Raw genomic sequence first — 24,496 nt, forward strand, 5'->3', positions numbered from 1 at the left:
CTTCGGAGCTCTCCATGGCTCTCAATGTTACTTGGGTTTTTTGAAAAGTTAGGCGAGAAATCCATCCTCAACTAGGTTCGAATTTCAGTAGCACACCGTTTCTCCTGTCTAATACAGCGCTTAAATCAAATAATACCCACTTCGGTTTTTGACAAGCAACCGTTGTGCCCTATGGTGTTGTCTCTAACACTTAAGGTAAAAGCGTTTGTTTTCGCTAGAATAGAAATTGTAAGTAAAAATTGTTTAAAAGTTGTTCGATTTCTTCCTTTAATAGTAAGGAAAAGTAGGCAAAGACGGACACTGCGGGTAAGATGGACACTTTTAATATTTCATAAACTAGAATGTATTATGATAGTTGAGTGATGCGAATTCTTTCCTTGTAGTGTGTTCAAACTTTTGAGATGCATTTTCGGTCTTTAGCAAGTAAACTGTCGAATTTGTAAGTAAAACAAACAATATTTTTTTGAACGCGCTATTTGATGTAGTACTGAGATGTGCAAAATTCATATTCATTACTTCAATCGAAGATGTTATCTTTCTTAAAAGTATGGTTAGTTTTGTTATTTATAAATCTGTAAATTATTAGAATTATGCCTTTTTCCCGTTTTCTTCGGGAAAAGAATAGCAAGGATATTCGACAGAACACCTCCTTGAGCAATAATGATGCCGAATAGAAGCTTGATCAAGAGCGGGGGCCTAGTGTGGTTGGTAACGTCTCCGCCAACCACGCTTGACGCCTGGGTTCGAATCCCACCGCCGACATAGGTGTCGATGGTTGTGAGGTGGCGTGATCCACTCACAACCAACCCAACTGGTCTAGATTCAATCCTAGCCGACACCGGGAGATTTTCTGAGGCGAAAAATCTCTGGGATCACGCCTTCCATCGCATGAGGAAGTAAAGCCGTTGGCGCCGGTCCGTTAATAAACGGGTCGTGAGTTAGGGACCTGGGTGTGGAGTCCGCCTCCCTGGGCGTCGGTAATTGGCCACAACAGTGGCGGAAATAGACCGACGGAAAATAAGCGAGAATAAAAAAAAAATCACAAGAAGGTTGTATGCAAAGCCACGACCGCAAGGTTGAAGTAGAATACTTTTACAAGAAAGATAACCTGGCTGCTTGCGTGTCAGTCATTTTTTCTAGTAAATAAACGTCGACCGTTCACTGGCAGTATTGTAATTTCTTTTTGTCTGATATTTTGAATGAAGTTCATTGGATATTTTTAAATTTTGTGCAAATGAGAAGTTGAAGTGCTGCCGAATTGTAATATGCACATTTAATACGACATCATTAAACGGGAACGGAACAAAGGCTACGGTTATGCAGAACGCGAATGCCGGCGCGATGCGATTCGCCTTACCGTGGTGAAATGTACAGCTCTTTTTTAGGCGAAGTAGAGCTATACATTTCAACAGATTTCGTCTTGCCGAATCGCATCGCGCCGTTATTTGCGTTCTGCATGACCGTAGCCAAACACTAAGCGACGCAAACACGTAATAATCGTCGGAGTATGCATGTAGATGAAGATAATTAACTTTGGATTATAGCGCAAAACGAGAAAATATTAACTCTTCAAATAATCATTTGTGTTCTTCAAATTTCAGTTGTTCAAATTAATATCCGATGAAATGTTTGTTTATTATCTGATGAAGCTCTTATATAGGCCAAATGATGCATTCCCAATTTACTAGGTCCATAACTCTGCCGACCGTGCTTGGGAAAGCGCGGTATAACGACCAATCAGAGGTCGAATTTTGTGTTTTGACAAGGCTTAAGAGTTTTCAATAGTACAACAGTTCGAATGATAAAATTGCAATTTCATGCATTTGGTGGGAATCTTAGAAGATTTTATAATCGATTGCTGCAAAAACGAAGGAAATCCACCGAAAACTAACCGATTTATTAGCATTTGAAATTTTTCTCACTTTTTTCAGTTTTAGATTTTCATTTTACATCCCTATGTAGCCGAACTTCCTGAGAGAAGTATTCTAATTCAAAATTAAATCTTCATTAATTCATTTGTTGTCCTTATAAGGACAATTGTTCAATTTATCATAGGATGTAGTGTTTATCTTACATCTCTGTGTTACCTTGATAGTGAGGACTAAGGCGCACGGTCAACACAATGAGAAAGGTGTTTTCACATTGAAAACTAGACACGGCTTTACTGGAGGAAGTGTTGGCAAATGCATCTACCGCTAATACCACCGCTATCATACGAAAGCGCGTCGTTTCATGTGGGGAATATCAACAACGAAAAATGACACGCGTCTAAGCATAACCCGAACTGTTTCGCCGTGCTGCTCCCATTTACCTTTACATCGGCTTCAGGGAAGTACCGGCTGCATCTGCATCTACCGCTGAGGCTGTCACTATACTGCTATTGGTACCAAAAGCTATTAACTCTTCAAATAAGTGTGTTATTTGTTCTCAAAAGAACAATTGTTCAATTCAAAATCGGATTTACGCAATCGCATCTCTGTAATATTACCGACAATAATATTCTTCTGAACAAACTGATACAACTTTCCCATTAGGCCTCTGCCATAATAGACGCGAAAAGCGATGCGAACCGATTCGCTCAGCTGTAGGTAAATGTACAGCCATCAGTAGAGCTGTACATCAACCTACGGCCGAGCGAATCGGTTCACGCCGCTTTTCGCGTCTACTATGGCAGAGGCCTTAGAGAAAGTTGCTGGCTGATGTATTCACTTCTTGCAAGCCTGCTGCTGAAGTGTGGGGAGTCTCATGCGGAAGATTCTTGCAGTGTTAACGCTGAAAAGTGTATTCACTGCGGAGAAAATCTGCATGAGCTCTCGACATGTGCGGTGTACATGCAGCGCAGGGATAAAATAAAACGGTCTCTCAAAGAGCGTTCAAAGCGTTCCTACGCTGACATGCTGAAGAAGACCGTTACCACTTCTCCCGTTACTTCGAACCCCTTCGATCTGTTGCCCTCTGAGGAAACCGATTCTGACGATTCACCAGCGGGAGCATCTTACGCCAATCCTGGGGAGTCTAGAAAGAGGAAAAGTGTTTCCTCTCCTAAACTTCCCAGAAAAGGTCCTAAGATTTCTCAAAGTGAAATGAAGGTTACAAACAAACCAAACAGTGCTGCGGAAAAACCGAAGCAAACTCCTCCTGGGCTGGCAAATTTAAAGTCCCAGAAGGAGTTCCCAGCACTGCCAGGAACATCTAAAACCCCAGTTGCTCCTTTTACACTCCCAGTTGATGAAACAAACTCTGGATTAGTGAAATTTTCTGACATTGTGGACTGGATTTTTGAAACTTTCAATGTACCCGATCCAATTAAAATTTTTCTTACAGCATTCCTCCCAACAGTTAGATCATTTTTGAAGCAGTTGACTGCCCAATGGCCTCTCCTTGCAGCGATTGTATCCTTCGATGCCTAATTCAACTGCGTATACGAAGGATTCTATCTCTGTCTTACAGTGGAATTGTAGAAGTATTTTACCAAAAATTGATTCGTTTAAAGTTTTGATAAATAAAAACAAATGCGATGCATTTTCCCTTTGTGAAACTTGGCTTACTTCAAATATTGATCTCAACTTCCATGATTTTAATATTATTCGCCTTGATCGAGACACCCCATATGGAGGAGTACTTTTAGGGATTAAAAAGTGCTATTCTTTCTATCGTATTAACCTCCCCTCGATTCCAGGCATCGAAGTTGTCGCATGTCAAATGACAATACAAGGTAAAGAGCTTTGTATTGCCTCAATATATATTCCCCCCAGAGCACAGGTTGGGCAACGGCTGCTCTTTGATTTAATAGAACTTCTTCCCTCGCCACGTTTGATTTTGGGAGACTTCAACTCTCATGGCGTGGCTTGGGGTTCCCCATACAATGATAACCGCTCCTCTTTAATCTATAACCTTTGCGATGACTTCGACATGACTATTTTAAACAACGGTGAAATGACACGTATCCCGAAACCTCCAGCGCGCCCAAGCGCTCTGGATCTATCCTTATGTTCGACGTCGCTACGGTTGGATTGCACATGGAAGGTAATCCTAGATCCCCACGGTAGCGACCATCTGCCTATTCGTATTTCAATTACTAACGGGTCAACTCGCATGCGACCAATTGACATTCCGTATGACCTCACACGAAATGTCGATTGGAAGTTATACGAGGAAATGATTTCAAAAGCGGTCGAGTCGATTCAACATCATTCACCACTTGAAGAATACAACCTCCTCGCGGGCTTGATTCTCGACGCCGCGTTGCAAGCCCAAACGAAGAAATATCCCGGCGTAACGATCAAAGAACGGCCTCCCACTCCGTGGTGGGACCAAGAGTGCTCCGATGTCTACACGCAAAGATCCGACGCGTTTAAGGCCTACCAGACGGGAGGTATACCTGGCCACTATTTACGGTATTCGGAGCTTGATACCAAGCTTAAAAGCTTGGCTAAAGCAAAGAAACGTGGATATTGGCGTCGGTTCGTGAACGAGACGTCGAGGGAGACATCGATGAGCACTCTTTGGAACACAGCCCGAAGAATGCGGAATCGCGTAACGGTCAACGAAAGCGAGGAGTCTTCAAGTAGGTGGATATTTGATTTTGCCAGGAAAGTATGTCCGGACTCTGTTCCTGAGCAAAATATTGTTCGCGATGCGTCTCCGGGCCACGACGCGATAGAATCACCTTTTACGATGGCAGAACTTTCAGTTGCCCTCCTGTCCTGTAACAATAACGCGCCTGGATTAGATAGAATCAAATTCAACTTGTTGAAGAATCTACCCGGCAATGCCAAGAGGCGCTTGTTGAACTTGTTCAATAAGTTCCTGGAGCAAAACATTGTACCGCAGGATTGGAGGCAAGTGAAGGTGATCGCCATCCAAAAACCAGGGAAACCAGCTTCTAATCACAACTCTTATAGGCCGATTGCAATGCTATCCTGTATCCGGAAATTGATGGAAAAAATGATACTCCGTCGTTTAGACCACTGGGTCGAATCAAATGGTCTACTATCAGAAACTCAATTTGGCTTCCGCCGTGCCAAAGGGACGAATGATTGTCTTGCGTTGCTTTCAACAGATATTCAGCTGGCGTATGCTCGTAAAGAACAAATGGCGTCTGCGTTCTTGGACATTAAGGGGGCTTTTGATTCCGTTTCTATTGACATTCTTTCGGGTAAACTTCACCGACAAGGATTTTCTCCAATTTTGAACAATTTTTTGCACAACTTGTTGTCCGAAAAGCACATGCATTTTACGCATGGCGATTTGGCAACTTTTCGCATTAGCTACATGGGTCTTCCCCAGGGCTCATGTTTAAGCCCCCTTCTTTACAACTTTTATGTAAATGACATCGACGAATGTCTGGCAAATTCATGCACGATAAGACAACTTGCAGACGACAGTGTAATCTCTGTTACAGGAGCCAAAGCTGCCGATTTGCAAGGACCATTGCAAGATACCTTGGAAAATTTGTCTGCTTGGGCTTTACAGCTAGGTATCGAATTCTCTCCGGAGAAGACTGAGATAGTAGTTTTTTCTAGGAAGCATGAACCTGCTCAGCTTCAAACACAATTAATGGGTAAAACGATTTCTCAGGTTTTGGTACACAAATATCTTGGTGTCTGGTTCGACTCTAAAGGCACCTGGGGTTGTCACGTGAGGTATCTGATGAAAAAATGTCAACAAAGAGTGAATTTTCTTCGTACAATAACCGGACAATGGTGGGGAGCCCATCCAGGAGACCTTATAAGGCTTTACCGATATTGTCTGTTATTGAATACGGGTGTTTCTGCTTCCGCTCCGCAGCAAACACACATTTGATCAAACTGGAGCGAATACAATATCGTTGTTTGCGTATCGCCTTAGGTTGCATGCAGTCGACCCATACGATGAGTTTGGAGGTTTTAGCTGGAGTACTACCATTGAAAAACCGCTTCTGGAGCCTGTCTTCTCGTATTCTAATCAAATGTGAGGTCTTGAACCGTCTCGTGATTGAAAATTTTGAAAGGTTAATCGAACTTAATTCTCAAACCCGTTTTATGACATTGTATTTCAATCACATGTCCCAAAATATTAACCCTTCTTCGAATATTCCAAATCGTGTCGACTTATCAAATACTTCTGATTCTACTGTGTTTTTCGATACATCCATGATAGAAGAAACTCGTGGAATCCCGGATCATTTACGCGTGCAGCAGATCCCTAAAATTTTTTCCAATAAATATCGAAACATCAACTGCGACAATATGTACTACACTGACGGATCACTTCTTGATGGGTCCACTGGCTTCGGTATCTTCAATAACAATTTAACCGTCTCCCATAAGCTCGATAATCCTGCTTCTGTTTACGTCGCAGAATTAGCTGCAATTCAGTACACCCTAGGGATTATCGAAAAAATGCCCACGGACCATTATTTCATCTTTACGGACAGTCTCAGTTCCATTGAGGCTCTCCGATCGATGAAAGATGTTAAGCACTCTCCGTATTTCCTGGGGAAAATACGGGAACATCTGAGTGCTTTATCCGAAAAATCTACTCAGATTACCTTAGCGTGGGTCCCTTCTCATTGCTCGATACCGGGTAATGAGAAAGCGGACTCTTTGGCTAAGGTGGGCGCAACAAACGGTGATATTTATGAAAGACCAATTGCCTTTAATGAATTTTTCGCACTTGTACGTCAGAATACGATCATCAGTTGGCAAAATGCTTGGACCAGAGGGGAATTGGGAAGGTGGTTACATTCCATAATCCCCAAAGTATCGACGAACCCGTGGTTCAAGGGGTTGGATGTAGGTCGGGATTTCATTTGCGTGATGTCCCGGCTTATGTCCAATCACTATAGATTTGACGCGCTCCTCCGTCGTGTTGGGCTCGGGGAAAGTGGTATCTGTGCCTGTGGTGAAGGTTATCACGACATAGAGCATGTGGTTTGGTCATGCCCTGTACACCGTGACGCCAGGTCTAAATTGATAGCTTCCCTGCAGGCCGAGGGTAGACAGCCGGCTGTTCCTGTTCGTGATGTCTTGGCGAGCCGTGACCTATCCTACATGTCCCTTATATACGTTTTCCTGAAATCCATCCACGCCCCAGTCTAGTCCCGTTCCCCTCCGTCTACACCCAACAAAACGACAAGAACACGTTTGAACCTTAAGCACAAAACCAGCAACCAGACCCCGCACAACAGAACCAGGACCCAAGGACTACGAGCCTCTGTCCCAACTCACGACATCGTGGCTCAGCAGAACGAATCCATACATGCCATTCGACGATTATCAGACGACCATTGAACAACAAAACACTGATTGGAAATCCCATGCTAGTTTTAAGTTAGACTTAATTTCAGCTCGTAGTCGGCAGCGAGGATAAAAAATTTGCTTTAGTTTTTAAGTCATCAGATATAATTGGCGCCGTTAAACATTAAATTGTATTTGTGCCGTGTCAAATAAATGTTATGTGAAGAAAAAAAAGCCTGCTGCTGATGCTTCCCGCTACCACACTGAAACAGCATTTTAGTGAAGGGAATGTCGTTGCATCAGCTGACCCTGCTACTATCGATGCTGATATACCCGCTGCAACAGCTACGCTATGCATAGCCATGCCACAGTTCTGGCCGCTATACGCTGGCCCAACTGCTGAGTAACTGCAACACTATCCGTAGCCATGCCACAGTTGTGGCCGCCATTGGTATCCGCTGTACCTGCATCTGCTGGCCCTGCTGCTATCGATGGTGAGATCCGCTGAAACTGCTACGCTTATTCGCAGCCATGCCACAGTTGTGGCCGCTATCCGCTATCGATGGTACCCACTGCTCGCTCCCGCTGCTGCTAAGGGAGGACGCCGTCGTCGCTGTTCAGAACTACTATGAGCGGCTTCGACTAAAACAGGCTCTTATATAGGGATGAAAATAGGAATGAATTATTTTACGTACGTGGTGGAATGATATAACTTGAAAAATATGTGTGACTTCATTCTGGTTCAGAGCGATCATTTGATAAGCTCCACCTCTTTTTTCAGTTTCTAAAGTTTTTCCTCAGTTTCGTAGCTCGGATGCACAAAAATGATTTCTTGTGAACATTCTGTCGAGCCGGACCGATATCACTCTCATTGAAGCAACAAAGAACATGTTTTGTGTCGTGTTGTGCAGCTTGGATGAAGAAAATATTCCCGTCCCCATGTCGCATGTAAGCAGATTATTGCGATCAGTAGACAGTGTATCCAGCGAATAAACACCGATGGTGCTCTTGATTGAATCGACTTCATATTAGCTCTGCATAGTCGAACTAACTGCTTTTGTGAATGCGTACTAACAGGGCAGTTTATTATTCAATGTCGGTTATGCTGATCGCAGCCTTTGCGCTGCCCCTACAGTGGGGGGTTTACTAAATAAAGTGAAAATTAGACAACTACAACAGAATTTGATTGCATCCCGCACAGAATGTCTGCTTGTGTTGATGCCAGAAAATTATTAACCTTCAATTATTTTTTTATTTGCCTTGAAAAAAGCATGTGGCGGTTCAAAATCGGTTGCTAATTACAACCTTTGAGCTGCCCTAACATTGGGGGAATTAAGATACACGGACAACATGCACTGTGGAAGCTATTTCACATTCAGTAAATTAGACGGGTGCGACAAATTTAAATTGCTAGGATGCAACACAGAATACTTGCTTGCGTTGATAAAAATTATTAACTTTCAATGACTTGTTTATTTGCCTTCAAGAAGGCATTTTGATTTCCAAAAATGGATTTCCTGATGGCAATCTTCATGCTGCCCCAACACGGGGGGAATAATGGTTGTCTGGCGACACACGCTGAGAAAAACCACGCTGCTCCTGAGACGTGGTGACCAACCACAGAGCTAGTGCTGCTGCTAAGGAAGGACGACTGCTGTTGTCGCTGTCTAGAACTATTATGAGCGGCTCCGGCTGAAACAGGCTCTTATATAGGCCAAATAGCAAGTTTTCAATTGCAAGGTATATGATCCTGTCGACCGTGCTTGGGAAGCAAGCATAAAACGACCAATCAGAGGTCGAATTTCTCGTTTTGACAAGGCTTGACTATTTTCAATAGTACAATAGTGTGAATAATAAAATTACAATTATCTTATTTTGGGAAGAATCTTATAAGATTTTCCAATCTATTGCTGCAAGAACGAAGGAAATCCATCGAATACTAACCGATTTATTAGCATTTGAAATTGGACATATTTTACACTTTTTTCGGTTTTAGATTTTCATTTCACATCCCTATGTAGCCGAACTTCCTGAGAGAAGTATTCTACTTCAAAAAAAAAGAAGCTTGATCAATTCTTTAGAATTGCAAATTGCCAACCGCAAATGACGCGGAATCATTCTCATTTTATAATTAACTCAAGCAGTGTTGCCCGCCAATTCCAACACTTTTGCAGCAAGAAAATCCCTTGCAGCCGCCAGACCGATATTTACTCCAGCACCAACGCACCTACGTTACGTAGGGGGTAGGGGGGTAATAGAGACAGTTACGTAACTTTGATGTTTGCTCGAAATTGAAAATTTCGGAGGGGGGTCAGGCAGATCAACGTTACGTAATTTTAAGGGGGGGGGGGGCAAGTCATGTCGAACGTTACCTATCGTTACATATGAGGGGGGAGGAGGTCTGAAATCTAGATTTTTAGCGTTATGTAATTTGTGTACGATGCCTTATTGACGAGGACAAAATTATTAACATGTCCGAACATGTTCAGCAATGCTGTGCAGTGCTGCGGTCCAACAGTATAAACCACCTGCTCAGTCTTGCTGAGCTAAAATCAACTGAACTGATGCTCTGGCAGCTGCAGGTTGAGCCAGTTTCCAGTAAGAGTCAATCGCCCTCTTTCTGCAGTAGTTGGCTATACAATGAAGAGTAAATTTCTGCATGCTCTCTTTTATACGTGACTACTGAGAGTTAAACTTCCAGTAGGTGTGTCTCTGTAGACCAAAGCGAGTGAAATAACAACAACAACAACTAATCGGCTATAAAGTCAAATCGTTTGTATAGCGTCGCCTGCGCTAGAGACAAAGGCCGTGTATATCCGCTCAGAACATGCGAATCGGAACATGCGTCCAACAAGGCTCTATATTTCCAATAGTACAATTGTTGGCATCACAAAATCACAATTTTCCGCATTTTGGCGGCCGCATAGCTTATTTTCCGATTGATTGCTGTAGGACGAAAGAAATCTGTTGAAAACTGACTGAGTCTTAAGCATTTGAGAGTGGATAGTTTTTGTCATGCTTTCGATGTTTACGGTTTTTTAATTTATACTCGTATATATGTTGTCTTAAGACGTAATTCTATGTCAAATCATAATATTGACACAGGCAACTTTGGATCGAACTCATACATATGAACAGCAGGCAGATTTCAGGCAGGGTTCCCAGTCTTCATGATATCATGGTTTTTATAATGATTATGATATATTTTATTGCTATTTTCCTGAATACACTCGTTTTTACGCGGTTTTTTAACGCAGCTTTTTTACACGGACTCCGGAATTTACGCTTTTTTTTACGCGGCACGTATCCCCCGCGTAAAAAGCGACTTTAGTGTATCTCAGGAATTACAGTCAAATCCTTCATTTCGGATCCAATTCACTATCCTAGCTCGGAGGATTCCAAAAACTAGCCGTTTGTCCAAAGAGTCGTTTTTTTAAAAAAAAAAGGATTTTCAAACAACAGAAAAATTAGCTATTTGCTTATGTTATAAAATCGAATAACAAGTTTCTATGTCGACAGGAGTCATTGTCGAAGGTAATTCCAATTTCATGCAATACCTCAAAAACTGAGAATTTTCAGCTACAAAAATAATACTTCTTCGCAGTGTAAGTTTGGCTGTTGTGCAACTGGGACGATGTGACTACTTTACGTAGAGAAGAACTAAAGTTATAGTACAATTTTGAGAAAGTCGCCGTGAAGACCGCCGGCCGAAGCAGACGCCAATCTGCTGTTGAAAGGAGCGGCCTCTTGCAAGTAACTGTTGCTGAGTTTTGCAAAGCACTTTACACGTTTTTTCTGCGTAATCTAGAGGAAACTATCGCAGTGTAAGTGCTTCTCATCATAAAATTTTAGATCATGATTTAGAAAAGATGTATCGTTATTCTTTGCGAAACACGAATTGAACTGCTCGAAATCCATTGAATGACAGTATGCCTATTAACTGTCATTCAACCCATTCACCGATTTCTAATAATTTTTATTTTTCATTCAAAACTCGAAGGACAACGATATAAACTTTCGAGAATTTTTTCTCAGAAAATTACACTTTTTTATCCGATATATAATAATCTGTAAACGTTGGTAGCCTCAGCTTAGAAGGTTATTGAAATTTTTGGTAAAATATAAGTTCGTTTATTTTGTTTGTTGTTAATAAATGGGACGTGTTTGTTTATGTGGATGTTACCCTCCCGACGTGAAATTTGTGGACAACAGGTAAGCACGCCGTTTAGTCCAAGAGTGTCCTCGCCAGAAAGCTGATGAAATGCTTATTTTCACTTCCTCAGAACTCCGAAGTTTGAATTTGGAAACTCGCAGTGTAAGGTTTTATGAAAAATCGTCCGGAAACTCATCGTTCAGGATTGGGCCGGATTCAAACCCACCGCAAGTTCCAGTCGCTTCAGTGTTCACCAGCGAGGGCGGCAAAGGTCGCAGAATTGTCGCGTTTGTTGGCGGCTAAGGTGGTGGATATCGCGTGCGGCCGATTGCAGTTTGGTGGCAAAAGGTGGCGGAAGCAGAGGAAGAAAAGGGGCTTCGAAAGAGAGAAGAAAAGGTTAGATAGAATATAAAAAAGTGGGAGGCAAGGATTGTGAGAACAAAAATTTGTTATTAGACAAATGCGTGTTTACATTGGTATTTCAAGCATTTCCCAGATAACCCGCGAAAAGAAAGGATAAGTGTGCCGGCCCTGAGGCATTTTCCAGGGAGTCACACCAACGCTCTACTGGTAACTTACGAACTTACTGGTAACTTACGGCAACTTACGAATCAAAGAACCATATGTAGCTAAACAACCTAATTTACGTCATCCTACGTCGTGTCGTGGGTACCACTAAGCATAGCAACCTCCCTTCTTGATCGAGATCTGACAGCAGAGATTTGACGTAAAAGCTGTTCCCCTGTTCCGAGCTCGCTCAAATTGCTGGACAATCGCTGCTGTTGAACGAACAGATAATAATAAGTTTTTCGAGACCCAATTGGATTTACTAAAAAAAATGCATCTCTAGAAAAGTATACATTCAAGCAAGAAGATGGAAAACCTGTTGAAGTCTGGAAACTGGTTTTATTTCTATTTTTCATTTTGTTTTCATTAATCTTCCAAGAAAATATGTAAAGTTTGACATAAGTCCGGGTTTTATTAACTGACTATCCGAGAAAGTTAAGTTTTGAAAAAAAAAGGCCCGGATTTATTTTCTTTCCGATAAACGATATTTCAGAGGTGCTTCTCAATATTGACTTGGATTTTGCTGCAGTTTTTGGCACTGTTTCCATTGCATAAGAACATGGAAAAGTATAAAGCAAAATGCCGCGATAATACCAATTGAGCCAAAACCAAAAAATTCGTAACGAAAAAATGAGAAGTGAAACGACGTTTTATCTATTGCAAATGCTGAACAAATTGTTACTAGTTTCCGAATATTAAAATCTTAATCTCTGTGCAAGTTGGATGAAAACTTCTATGCAATAGGAAATCATTTTCGAGGAAATATCTGATTTTTATGTAAAGTTATGTGAAATTTCATATTCGTAAATTTACATATTCGTGGTTTCTGTTGTCTCAATAAAGGTATAAGAAATTGTAACAATTTCGTGAATGTATGGGATTTTTGGATCAAAGCTCCTGCTTTGTGCATTTACAGGATGGTTTGCATCATGCTCGTATATGACTATCCGCCAGCCAACTGACGAGCAGAAAATCGATAAACGATTATCGGTTTCCTTTTTGAACAGTCACTTCGAGTTGTTTCGTTTTTGCCAACCTCATTCCTGTACTACGGGGGGATTCTTTGCCCCGTTACACTACGAAAAATATTGACTGGTTCCGGGAGCAGAAAAAATTGGCAATTCCAAATCATTGAGCAGAACTATATACTAGAATTGAACGTAAAAAAAATTAATGATAATTCAAAATTCACCAATATAAAGCGCTTGTATCGATTGTCAAGATAACAGTTTGATTCTAGACTTCAATCCTAGCAAGGTATATTAAGTTTTGAAGGAGATTGAAAGTTTTCGTGTACAATTCTTAACTGGCATTTTATTTCAGTTACAATCCTAAAGAACCAACATGAAGTTCATTGTTGTTGTCCTGGCTCTAGTCGCCCTTGTCGCCGCCCAAGATGACAAGTACACCACCAAGTACGACAGCATCGACGTGGATGAGATCCTGAAGTCGGATCGTCTTTTCACCAACTACTTCAAGTGCCTGATGGACGATGGTGCCTGCACTCCCGAGGGCAATGAGCTGAAACGAGTGCTGCCGGAAGCCCTGGAGAACAACTGTGCCAAGTGTAGCGCAAAGCAGCGTGAAACTAGCTCCAAGGTCATCAAAAATCTCACCGAGAATCGTCCCGAACAGTGGAAGGCTCTGAAGGCCAAATACGATCCGGATAACAAATACATTTCCAAGTACTCCGATGATGCCAGCAAGGATGGAATCAAACTGTAAGCGTCATTAAGAGATGATCTCATTTTTTGCGTGATGTTTTTTCTGGTCAGTGTTAAACAAATAACAATATATTGAATATAAAAAGCAGTCAAAACAATTTATTGCCATGTTTGTTTTAGTACAACATTGAAAACCTTAACAGCTTGAGGAAGCGAGCCACGTGCAAAGTTTTATCGTTTCATAATATGCAAACGATATAACGTGTAGTCGGTGTAGTCTTTTGAATTCACCACTGCAACGAAAGGGGGAATGATTGCTCGAATCGAGCAGTTTGAAACTCATAGTTGTTCAATTTACTTTGATTCTGTTGCTGTCGAAATGCTGTTACCAGCGCTGCCAGAGTTGAGTTTTCAGATTCCAAACATTTTAAATTTATTTATACAGATACTACTCCAAGATTAGTTGAAGATGTTGAAAATTTAATGGAAAATAAAAATGTTATAAAACCATTTAAAATACTTAATAAAGGGCGAGTTAAGGAACACACACTGGAGCGGTTGCAATTATACATTTTATGAAACAGAGTCTGGCAGCTCGGGCTGCTGCTGTCAGCAGAGGATGAGGAGTAATTGGTAATCAAAACAAAAATTCAACTGTACAGAACTAGCAGCATATCCCGTTAGTGTGGAGGTGGAACCTACAATAGTTATGCAATAGTAGCTTTAATATTGAGTGCAACATGAGATGGCTCTTGAATTGAGCATTTTGACCCTGAATATATGGTAGATATTGAGCTTGATTACACTATTGAAGCTTGATGTTTCTTTGTTTTAATTCACGTTCTAGGGGAATTCCGTTCATATCAAAAGATCGTGAAGTGAGGGTACAAGCAATTGGCGATGTGCTAGCCAGTGGGAATTACGATATAGTTTCACTGCAGGAGGTTTGGTCCGACAATGATTACCAGTATCTGAGAAAGCGGGTTGAAGGCGTGCTTCCATTTGCTCATTACTTTTACAGGTCGGTAGTAGAAACACGATTTTAGTTTTCTAGAATTGATTTCATTCAGCAAAGAATTAAATATTGAAATGCTTTCACAGTGGCGTGGTTGGATCGGGTTTAGCGGTTTTCTCCAAGTTTCCCATTGTATCCGCCTTTTTCCATGCATGGTCGGTTAACGGATACGTGCACCGGATCCAGCACGGTGATTGGTTTGGTGGAAAGGGCGTTGGATTGGCCAAAATTCTTGTCCATGGCCAACTCGTACATATGTACGCTGCTCATGTGAGTATATGTTCACTTTTAATAGAGAGGGAAATAATTATTTGTTTGAATAACAGTTACACGCTGAGTATGACCGCAAACGTGATGATTACATGGCCCACCGCGTCATCCAGGCGTATGACACTGCTCAATTTATCGAGAGTACGCGTGGAACGGCGGTGGTCCAGATATTGGCTGGCGATCTGAACACTGAACCGGGTGACTTAGCCTACCGGGTGCTTCAAACAACTTCCAAACTAACGGATTCCGTTGATAGAACAATGTACGTCAGCTTCCTGCTGGGAACGAATGAGATAGGCAAAAACACTTACACCGATCCAGAGTTAGCTAGAAAGAATCCCCAGGGAAAGCGGATCGATTATATAATGTATCGGTTCGCGGATCACTACGAGGGACAGCTGCTGGAGCATCATTTGCCACTGCCGGAGCGGATTCCCGGTAAAGATATAAGCTATTCGGATCACGAAGCCGTGTATGTTAAGATCATTTTAAAAAAGGCCAGCTCGTCGACTATCCAGAACTTGATTGCATGTAGCGGTAACCGGCAGGACCACAGTGATGGAGCCGAACAGTGCGAAAGTGACCAGGAAACCGTTCTCGCATTGCGAGAAAGCATTGTCATCTGCAACGAAAGCCTAAAACAGCTGGAATCACACAAACGTAGTTATACGCTAATGGCCATCGCGGTGATTATCGTTTTGCTCAACACACTTGAACTGGATGCTCCCTACGGATTGAAGACGGCCTATTTACTGTTGAGGTTTTTACTCTGTGGATTTATTATATTCTTCGTGTTCATGGCTACGATCTGGAATGTTATGGAGAAGCATGCCATACTGGCTGGAAAGTTGTCGATGGAGATCGCCCTGAAAGGGCTTAATGATGTCGGTGAGGTAGGCAAGCCGGATGAGTATTTTGAAGCTGCCCATTAGCAGACTGTTTCGGTTATCCGAGAGAAGGATTAAAGTTGACAACGTACTTCTGTTGATCTGAAGTTATTTTCTCGACATTTTATTTTATATTTGATCAAGTAATTCCAATACGTATCTTTGCTCTGATATATGAAATGATAAGTTTTTTAAAGTGTATTGCATTGACTGAAAGTGAAAGAATGAAATAAAAAAAAAAGTCTTAAATTGTGTACTGGTACTTTAATTTAAAATCTAAAAGCTTCCATCCTAACCGAAAAATCAAGTTTCATTATCTATTAGCTGCTGACGATGCTGAGTTACCGAGTCTAACATGACTATAGAATACTGAATCAGCGATAGAAAACGGCAGTAGTGAAACTTTCCATTTCCAATGCAAACTCAGCTCAGCCCGGCTAGAAGCAAAGCGCCATTGTTACCGTTATTGTGGAAATAAACTTTCCATAAACGATCTATTAAGGAGCAGTCGATTCATACACTATGTGCGGTGTGACTAAGAACGGAAAAAGATGATCGATAATTATCGCTTTTGTTATTGACGGTTACGCATTAGATACGCGTTTGATAAAAAATGAGTACAATATATATTGGTAGTTACCTAGTGAAGGGAAACATCGTATAGAGGTAAAAAACGCTGGAGTTTCCTTCGTATATTATGTGAAAGTTGGCCGGTGAACGTCCTTGCACAATAATCAAACGTTTGAAGCCGTGAGGGGTTAAGCGTAATTTCGTTTATAAAACCATCAAAAGATAAAAGGATCAGACATCCTCTTTGGAGGGCCATAGAAGATCCGGTCCGGTGCACCACTGCATACCTCGAACATTGTTCAGGACTGGTGTAGTCGCCGACCCGCCGTCGAAAGCAGCGGCCGCTCTTTTTTATTTTGCAATGCAGGCAAATCATTGAACTCGGTATTATTTTAGTGACATTCATTATTGACATTAACCCTGGAAAGACAATCTCCTATTTTGGTGTTGAAATGATGCATGAATTTTAAATGATTTAAAATGCAAGCTTTTGTTTAAAATTTGATAATAAGTGTAGTGAAAACTTGTTGTTAACAAATCAATACATTACAAGTACCAAAATTCAGTTTTTTGAAAAATGAAAATGGATTCTCACTGTTTGAAAAAGAACACGGCAATGTCACTTAAAGCGAGGAGTCAAATTGACGCAGACTATCTTTCTAGGGTTAAAAGTGATATGAACCAAAAAGCATTGAACTTTCAACATTTATCAAGTAAACTAAAAGATTAAGCTCCTTTTCCTAAGTCTTGAAAATGAGCTCGTAACACATGTGGGTATGTAAATTGTTATCCGTAAACATGCTTTTCATAAACGATTTCGTGGAATAATTCGCACGAGTTAGACGTCAGTCCGCACGATAATTCGCGGGGACACCCCTCATTGGCCTAGAGCGAGTGAAGAATTATATGCTAATGATGCTAATATGTACTCTATTTCGTGGAATATCACGTCAAGAAGACCTAGGGTTGTGTACGTAATTATTTTTTTCTACAATTTTTCTAAAAAAAATATGATTCAAGCACAAGCCTGGGAATGTGGTTTAGGTAAATTTGAATGCAACACTTAACCCTTAAATGCGCAATGTTGTTTTAAAACAACAGTACTAAAAACGTTTTAAAATATACATATTTTAGTATTTTTTAGAAATATAATTCATTAGAACAGTTCTCTAGACTCTAACGAAGAAAATTTAACAGCTGGAAGTACTGTATTTGAATGTTTTGTTTTTATTTTTGCTGTCAAAATCTCGAAAACGAAAAAAAACATAGCGGGATTCCCGACTGGTGCTGACTGTCTTTGAAAGAAAATTTTAAAATAAGGTTACTGGTTAGTGAAAACGTCTGAATTATCAGTATTTATACTAACAAAAGGTCAATTTTAAAGTTACTGTTAACAAAAGTAATTGTTTCGACTTTATTCTGCGATAAAGTCACAGTGTTGTTTAAAAACCACATGGCAATATTTGCACATTAATAAGTAAATCTTTTAATTTTTTTATGCATATTGGTTAGTTTTAGACGGTAAACCTGTTAAACAAAGATTTTATGTTTTCAGATGATTTTTTAACGTCGTGCGCATTTAAGGGTTAATAACAATAGCAGACTGTAACGAATAAGTGAATCGAAAAACGTCAAAACGTTACGCGGTTACTTCAATCACTCGTGCGGTACTTTTCTGCAGGCTTACCTCTATTATGAGTCATTGATTGTTTACCCCATCTTGTAGTCTCTCTAGTCGCGAACGTATACGTCATGACCGGCCAGCTGTGGTTGCTTGTTTACGCGCATTTCAGACACGCAAAATCTGGCAACAATAAGGGTGCGGACAGTCATAGACCGCAACGTATCGGCGTATAGGGCTGGCTAAGTGGGTGCTTTTTTATAGGGTGAGTTGGTTGTTTTAACCGAACTTTGTAGCTTTTATTAAAATGTCAAAAGAACTTTTGTGTTATTGCAAAATATTTATGCAAGTCGATGAAGAACAAGAATATAAGAATTTAAGGATAAAGTTCGAACAGTTACCGATCTCCCATAAACCAGAGCAACATTAATAAACTCCATGTTACGCAACGTAACCCTAAAATCATAAACAGCGGAATTAAATTTCAGTGTCTCCCAGAATTTGTCGGGACTTTGAATCCGCACGTGCTTGGTCTAATCGTGAATGAGTTGATTCGAGAGAAAAAAAACTGACGATAGAATGAATAAAAACCGGCTAATAAAAGGGGCCCATTAATTTCGCGCATGAAAAAATTCTTGCAGCCGTTGTAGGTGATCTCATTTTAAATTGTCCTTATGTTGGTACCTCGTTAATGACTCAAATACATCTCGTTATTTAAATGTGGCTCGAACTGTTTAGCAGTTCACCAAAAATGCGCGAAAAGTATGTAAAGCGTCACAAAACGAAGTTCATATGTTAGAGCTCTGATGTGAGCAAAGTTTACTTTACGGAATGATTTTTTTCTTCTAAGATTGGAGAAGTAGAGCTTAAGTAAGAGCGTGCTGTACCTTAGAAATATCTGAGGCGTGATGAAATTTCAAACTCAATTATCTCAAGATTGATCAATCACTCAAAAATTATTGTTCCCAATAGAAATAGCCGATATAACATATAAATGGTCACATAATCCAATATACTAAAAACCACATGTTTATTGAAAATGCTAATAATTCCTCCAGTAGAAATGTCGTGATTTTCCATTGCCAGTTTTCAAATGGCCAGTTGCAGTTCGATCATAACCACGGCAAATGTTTACGTCTGGTCAGCGGTCACGTTGCGTTAAAGTACACTGATCAGTGGTGTTGATAGTAAACAGTAGCACAACTGATTACTACATATCAAAAGATAATTGACTTCGCGAGATTTTTGTTTACCGATTTCGTTGCTCAACCTGCTGCTATTGCACAAGCTTTCAATTCCAAAGAAATGCTAGTTTATTCTGAATCTTAGTTTACGTGAATCCAGATTTTGTGCAAATAAAAATATCAGTTTCTCAAACAATCTCTTCGAAATGCAAACGGATGGATTCGTTTCGGAGCAACATTTGCGACGAAACGTCGAGTTCACGTATTTACCTTGTTATTTGCGGTTGACTGCAAATATTCGCACCCTCCCTTGTTGGATGTGACGGAACGGAACGTACCGATCTGCCACTGATTTGATCATCACTGGAGGTGGTAATCATGGCGGCGGACCGCCGACTTGCCCTTTTGCGTTCACGCTCTTGACCTGTTTTTTTTCTGTTAAAAGGAACTGATCTTTGCGGTCGCGAGTCGCGACCATCAGTAGATGCAAAGTACTACTTACTTGATCACATGTTTACGTATAGTTAACTGACTGACAATCGTCGGGCGTTAATTATCGCACAAGCAGATTATCTTCCCTTACAGTAACCTTCCGGAGTCGACAGTTCTAGAGCGCGTGTATACATCTAAATGAATGGGCAGCTTGGTAATTTTTAATATCGCCTAGAATGATTAGCTTAGCTTCTATGTAAGCAAATTGACTATGATACAAATTTGTTCCGGATGCATTTGTTGTTGTTGTTCGTTAACGAATATTATTACGAAGCTATTTGTTTCAGTTTAATAAACATTGCTCAGACAATTTCTGAGAAAAATGTGCGCATACACTAAGATCCAAAACAACCCACGCGAAGTTGGGCAAATATTTTGATACTAGCTGATAACGTTTGCATTAAAAAATGGACTTTTTTTCGGATGATGATGAAAAGAGAAACTAAGAGAGATAATTGAGTTTGATTAATATCCTATGGAAGATAGTTATTTTAGCTTACAGAGTCAAAGAAGAGCGGATTCACATCCCCTTATCGCTGATTGTCAACCACAGCAGCACCTTCTTGGAGAACTTGGTGTGTGAAATGAACTTCACCTCAGAGCTCACTTCCATCGTGGGGGAAGTAAAATACGATGAGCCCTGCCAGTTGTTGCCATCCAGGGTGAGATAGGTCTCGTCGTCCATCCCACCGTTTCCTAACATGTACGTCCATGTTCGCCAGGTACTTTTGCACTGTTTGGCCAGATCCACCGACCTTTCGGCCAAGCACACGTTCTCGGTCCTCCTCTTCTGCGTCCTTTGGAGCTTTTTGTCGCTAATGGCCCGTAGACGTAACCAGGCTTTCTTTCGATGCTCTGATCAGTGCTGATAAAAAATTTCCCCCAGCAAAATTCTTCGAAAATTATAGTGAATCATTTTCAATTTTCACTTCCAATGATTGCAGCACTCTTTCAGATACACTAGATTTTCGTCCTGGTATCGTGCTGTTATACTCAGATGAAATAGATCGCATCGTTCGCGGTTACGGAATAAAATTTGACGACAAATCCAACCAAATGATCTTCACTTCAAAGCGAAAAAGAAAAACAAACACCCCACTCAACCAAAATGAACCTCACCGAAACACTTTTTCACTGACACTGACCGATGACTTGACAATCTTCGTTAACTGATAAACTGATTTTGTTGTCTTGCTTCCATCGCTTGAAATATAATGAGGTGTTTTGACAGTTCACTTCCATGCAAAAAGCGGGAAGGGAGAACTCTGAAAGGATTGTAAAAAAATAACGTTTATGGATGCTTTTTTTCACTTTCACTCAAGAGTGTCAACAAATATCAACCCTGGCTCTGATTGTTGTCCAACAGTGCAAAGATCCAGTCACACGAAGGCTTCGTGAAGTTCTGGTCCGATCTTGCTGGCTGCCACCAAGCCCGGGATGTATAGAGATGGTACAACCAGAATAATATTGATGTTACCGAAAAAAGGATGAATCCACCAGTTTGGCTCACAGTTTCGTCCCGTCGAAAGATATTGGGCAATAGTCTAGCGTAAATTGAAGAAGTGTGGCAAATTAATCAAAACATCATCTGATATGGCGAAGTGGTGGAAAAAAATGGCCGATACGGTTGATGTTGCCACTGTGCAGAAATTGATGGGAGGTATTCGACGAAACGTAAGAGAACTTATCAGAACAGCTGACAAATAATTTTTTCCTTGGGGTTCAATAAAAACCCTGCAAAAACATATTTTTACCAATTTTTTACTTTATTTCCTCATGGAGAAACCAGAAATTGTATGCGGCCTAATTCTGAATGAAACAAACCTTAGTCCATGAAACATCGGAAGACTTGTGCTCGAGGTACACTCAAAACATTTTTCACGTTATTGTTACGTGAAATTTCCTGTACTTATTCATTTTCTGTCATTTTGCATGATTTATGTGACAAACATAACATCTGCGTGAAAATCACATGCATACTATGTTTTATCACGTAGTATCTACGTGAACTTGGCAACATCAAACAGAATGAACTCTCTGTGCGAAAATATACAAGAATCAAAATGGCGAAGCTGTTGTGTAATTCGGTCTCTGAACATAAAGTTGATTTCATCGATGGCTTACCAATGAGTGAGATTTAGAAAAACCATAAGTATTCGACATGGAATCTTTAGCTTACAGATTTTGCACAGATTCAGTTCAAAGATCCAGGAGTTACCTGAACATAAACAGTAGCAGCTAACAGTAATAATCGACGGTGAATGTCTTAATATTTGTCATTTTTTATCTCGTTCAATCCATTTTCGAATTAAAGATTTTGCATGCCCGTGCGACTGATCTAGTAACATATTTCGAAAAAATCTGAAATCTAATTTCTCTTTTAAGAATTTGGGAAACCACAATCGAAATTTATACGTTTCATAAAACGTAGTAGCTATCCGTTAATCAAATGCTTTTCACTTTACCGGTTGTTAAATTCTACATGAAAATCACATGAAACGCATATGTCTACTGAATAATATTCACAGGATAAACCATCTCACCAGATCATTATGAACTCAAATGAACTCTACGTAAAATCTACGTGAAAATGACAGTGGAAAATATTCACATAATTTTCCCGGTAAGGGGCCATATAAATTCTAAAAAAATTGTATGGACCGTGGACATTAGCCAACCCCTCCCCCCCCAAAGCTGTCCACGTGGTATGTGGATGGCCCCTAATTATAACGTGAAAATTATTTTGAGTGTGGATACGTCAACTTTGCAACGTCTCTCCGTGCGAAAATACACAGAAACCATAATGGCGAAGCTGTTGTCTGATGTTGTCTTTGAACATGAAAGAAATTCCTCGATAACTTCCCAATAAGTGAAACCATTAAAAAACCATAAGAATCCGGCATCGAGATTTCACACAGATTCAGTTCAAATTGCGAGGAATTTCCTGAACATAAACAGTTGCAGTTACCAGTGATCATCGCCAGCGAATGTCGCAATATAATTTTGTCATTTTGCGTGCCGTTTAATTATTTTACGAATTGGCGATTTGCATGCTTGTGCGACTAATCAAGCAACATATTTGGATAATTTCTGAAAACTATTTCTAGTCACTCAAGTATTGGGAAATCACAATTGAAAATTATACGTTGTATAAAAGGTAGAACCTATCAGACAATCAAATGCTTTTCACTTTACCGGTAGTTAAATTCTACGTGAAACTCACATGAAATGTTTGTGTCTACTTAATAAGATGCACAGAATAAATCATCTCACCAGTTCATGATGAACTCAAATGACAATCACGTAAAATCTACATGAAAATGACAGTGGAAAATATTCACATAACTTTTCCGGTAATTATAACGTAAAAAATATTTTAAGTGTATAGATTACAGCGAAGTATGTCAAATCGTAAACGATACAAAATAGCGTGATTCCGTTTTCCATTCTCGCTCCTGCCGTCTTGAATTACCGGACAAGGTCATCAAATGTAATGAATTGAGCTCGCATGAAGATTCCTTCTTTTTCCGTAATCGTGCCAACTGCCTTCTTAGCAACGTTTGGTTTGAAACGGGTCTTTTCAAAATGGTTTTCAGCTACCGTTTGATACTACCAAACAAGTTCGAGGATTGACTTGGCCTCTCTATCGGTTTCATTCCATTCTTACACACTCAAGATAATTTTCACGTCTTAATTACCGGAAAAGTTATGTGAATATTTTCCACTGTCATTTTCACGTAGATTCTACGTGATTGTCATTTGAGTTCATCATGATCTGGTGAGATGATTTATCCTATGAATCTTATACAGCAGACATATGCATTTTATGTGAACTTCACGTAGAAATCAACTACCGGTAAAATGGAAAGCATTCGATTATCTGCTAGCTACTACGTTTGATACAACGTAAAATTTCCAAATTTTGTTTCCCCAATTCTTAAGAGACGGCAAATAGTTTTTAGAAATTATAGAAATATGTTGCTTGGTAAATCGCACGGCCATGCAAAATCGCCGATTCGTAAATGAATCAAACGACATAAAAGCGGACAAATATTACGACATTTGCCGGCGATAACTATTGTAAGCTGCAACTGTTTATGAATAGGAAACTCCCCAACAAACAATATTGTTGGATAACGGCTTGTTAAGCTATAGTTCAGCCAAAATCAACTTAATAATAGCTTATTCAGCTGTAAATCAACAAAATTGGTCGTTGGGTCCTCGACCTTTGAACTAAATCTGTGTGAAACCTGTAAGCTCAAGGCTCGATGTCAAATTCGTACGGTTTTTCGAAAGCTCGCTTATTGACAAGCCGGCGAGAAATTCTATTTTTTTGCCAGAGACTGAGTTAGACAACAGCTCCGCCATTTTGATTTCTGTGTATTTTCACATAGAGAGTTCACGCGATACTTTTCTATGACATTCTGTTCGACGTTGCCAAGTTCACGAAGATACTAGTGATAAAACATAGTATGCATGTGATTTTTACATAGATGTTATGTTTGTCACATAAATCATGCAAAATGACAGAAAATGAATAAGTACAGGAAATTTCACGTAACAATAAAGTGAAAAATATTTTGAGTGCAGAACCCTCATGTAAGAACATCTTTTTGTGAATTTCGAACCACTTGTTGTGAATAGTACTCAAAAGTGATTATTTCCTTTTGTTTTGATAAGCAATAAATTCAACCAGTTATGAAACGATCCACATAACGATGTGCTAGCGATTAGGGATTAGCGGAAGTATTGCTAATCTGAGTTCAGTGTGAAGCGATTATCGAGCTAAATTTGACAGTTATCGGATTAGCGATTAGCGTCGATAAATTTTTGTTTAGTGGTGCCCACCACTG

The 24,496-nt window shown here is 40.2% G+C and overlaps 3 protein-coding genes across 4 annotated transcripts in view; 2 read left to right on the forward strand and 1 right to left on the reverse strand.

Annotated features, from left to right (window-relative positions):
* Positions 1 to 24,496, reverse strand: part of LOC129727990 (ejaculatory bulb-specific protein 3-like) — a 102,932-nt gene that overhangs the window by 44,826 nt on the left and 33,610 nt on the right. The gene's annotated exons all lie outside the window — the stretch shown is intronic.
* On the forward strand, positions 11,222 to 13,766 carry LOC129727995 (ejaculatory bulb-specific protein 3-like). 2 transcript variants are annotated; one of them, XM_055686334.1, is made up of 3 exons: positions 11,222 to 11,432; positions 11,504 to 13,197; positions 13,264 to 13,766. In XM_055686334.1, the coding sequence occupies exon 3, from the start codon at positions 13,285 to 13,287 to the stop codon at positions 13,663 to 13,665; it is 381 nt and encodes a 126-aa protein (XP_055542309.1). In that variant the 5' UTR covers positions 11,222 to 11,432; positions 11,504 to 13,197; positions 13,264 to 13,284; the 3' UTR covers positions 13,666 to 13,766. The 2 variants fall into 2 exon arrangements, with proteins under 2 accessions (XP_055542309.1, XP_055542310.1); XM_055686335.1 differs by having other exon boundaries at positions 11,504 to 11,769.
* LOC129727988 (putative neutral sphingomyelinase) lies at positions 14,250 to 16,030 on the forward strand. The gene is made up of 4 exons (XM_055686319.1): positions 14,250 to 14,387; positions 14,452 to 14,625; positions 14,706 to 14,889; positions 14,946 to 16,030. Exons 1-4 carry the CDS (start codon positions 14,350 to 14,352, stop codon positions 15,819 to 15,821), a joined length of 1,272 nt encoding a protein of 423 aa, XP_055542294.1. The 5' UTR covers positions 14,250 to 14,349; the 3' UTR covers positions 15,822 to 16,030.

Source organism: Wyeomyia smithii, chromosome 3, assembly GCF_029784165.1.
Source record: "Wyeomyia smithii strain HCP4-BCI-WySm-NY-G18 chromosome 3, ASM2978416v1, whole genome shotgun sequence".
Classification (NCBI taxonomy): domain Eukaryota; kingdom Metazoa; phylum Arthropoda; class Insecta; order Diptera; family Culicidae; genus Wyeomyia; species Wyeomyia smithii.

Excerpts from the sequence above, each read along its gene's own strand:
- LOC129727995 (XM_055686334.1), top strand. The coding sequence starts at position 13,285 with ATGAAGTTCATTGTTGTTGTCCTGGCTCTAGTCGCCCTTGTCGCCGCC.
- LOC129727988 (XM_055686319.1), top strand. The coding sequence starts at position 14,350 with ATGGCTCTTGAATTGAGCATTTTGACCCTGAATATATG. Across the intron at positions 14,626-14,705 it reads TTTGCTCATTACTTTTACAG|TGGCGTGGTTGGATCGGGTT; the intron begins GTCGGTAGTAGA and ends ATGCTTTCACAG. Across the intron at positions 14,890-14,945 it reads TACATATGTACGCTGCTCAT|TTACACGCTGAGTATGACCG; the intron begins GTGAGTATATGT and ends TTTGAATAACAG.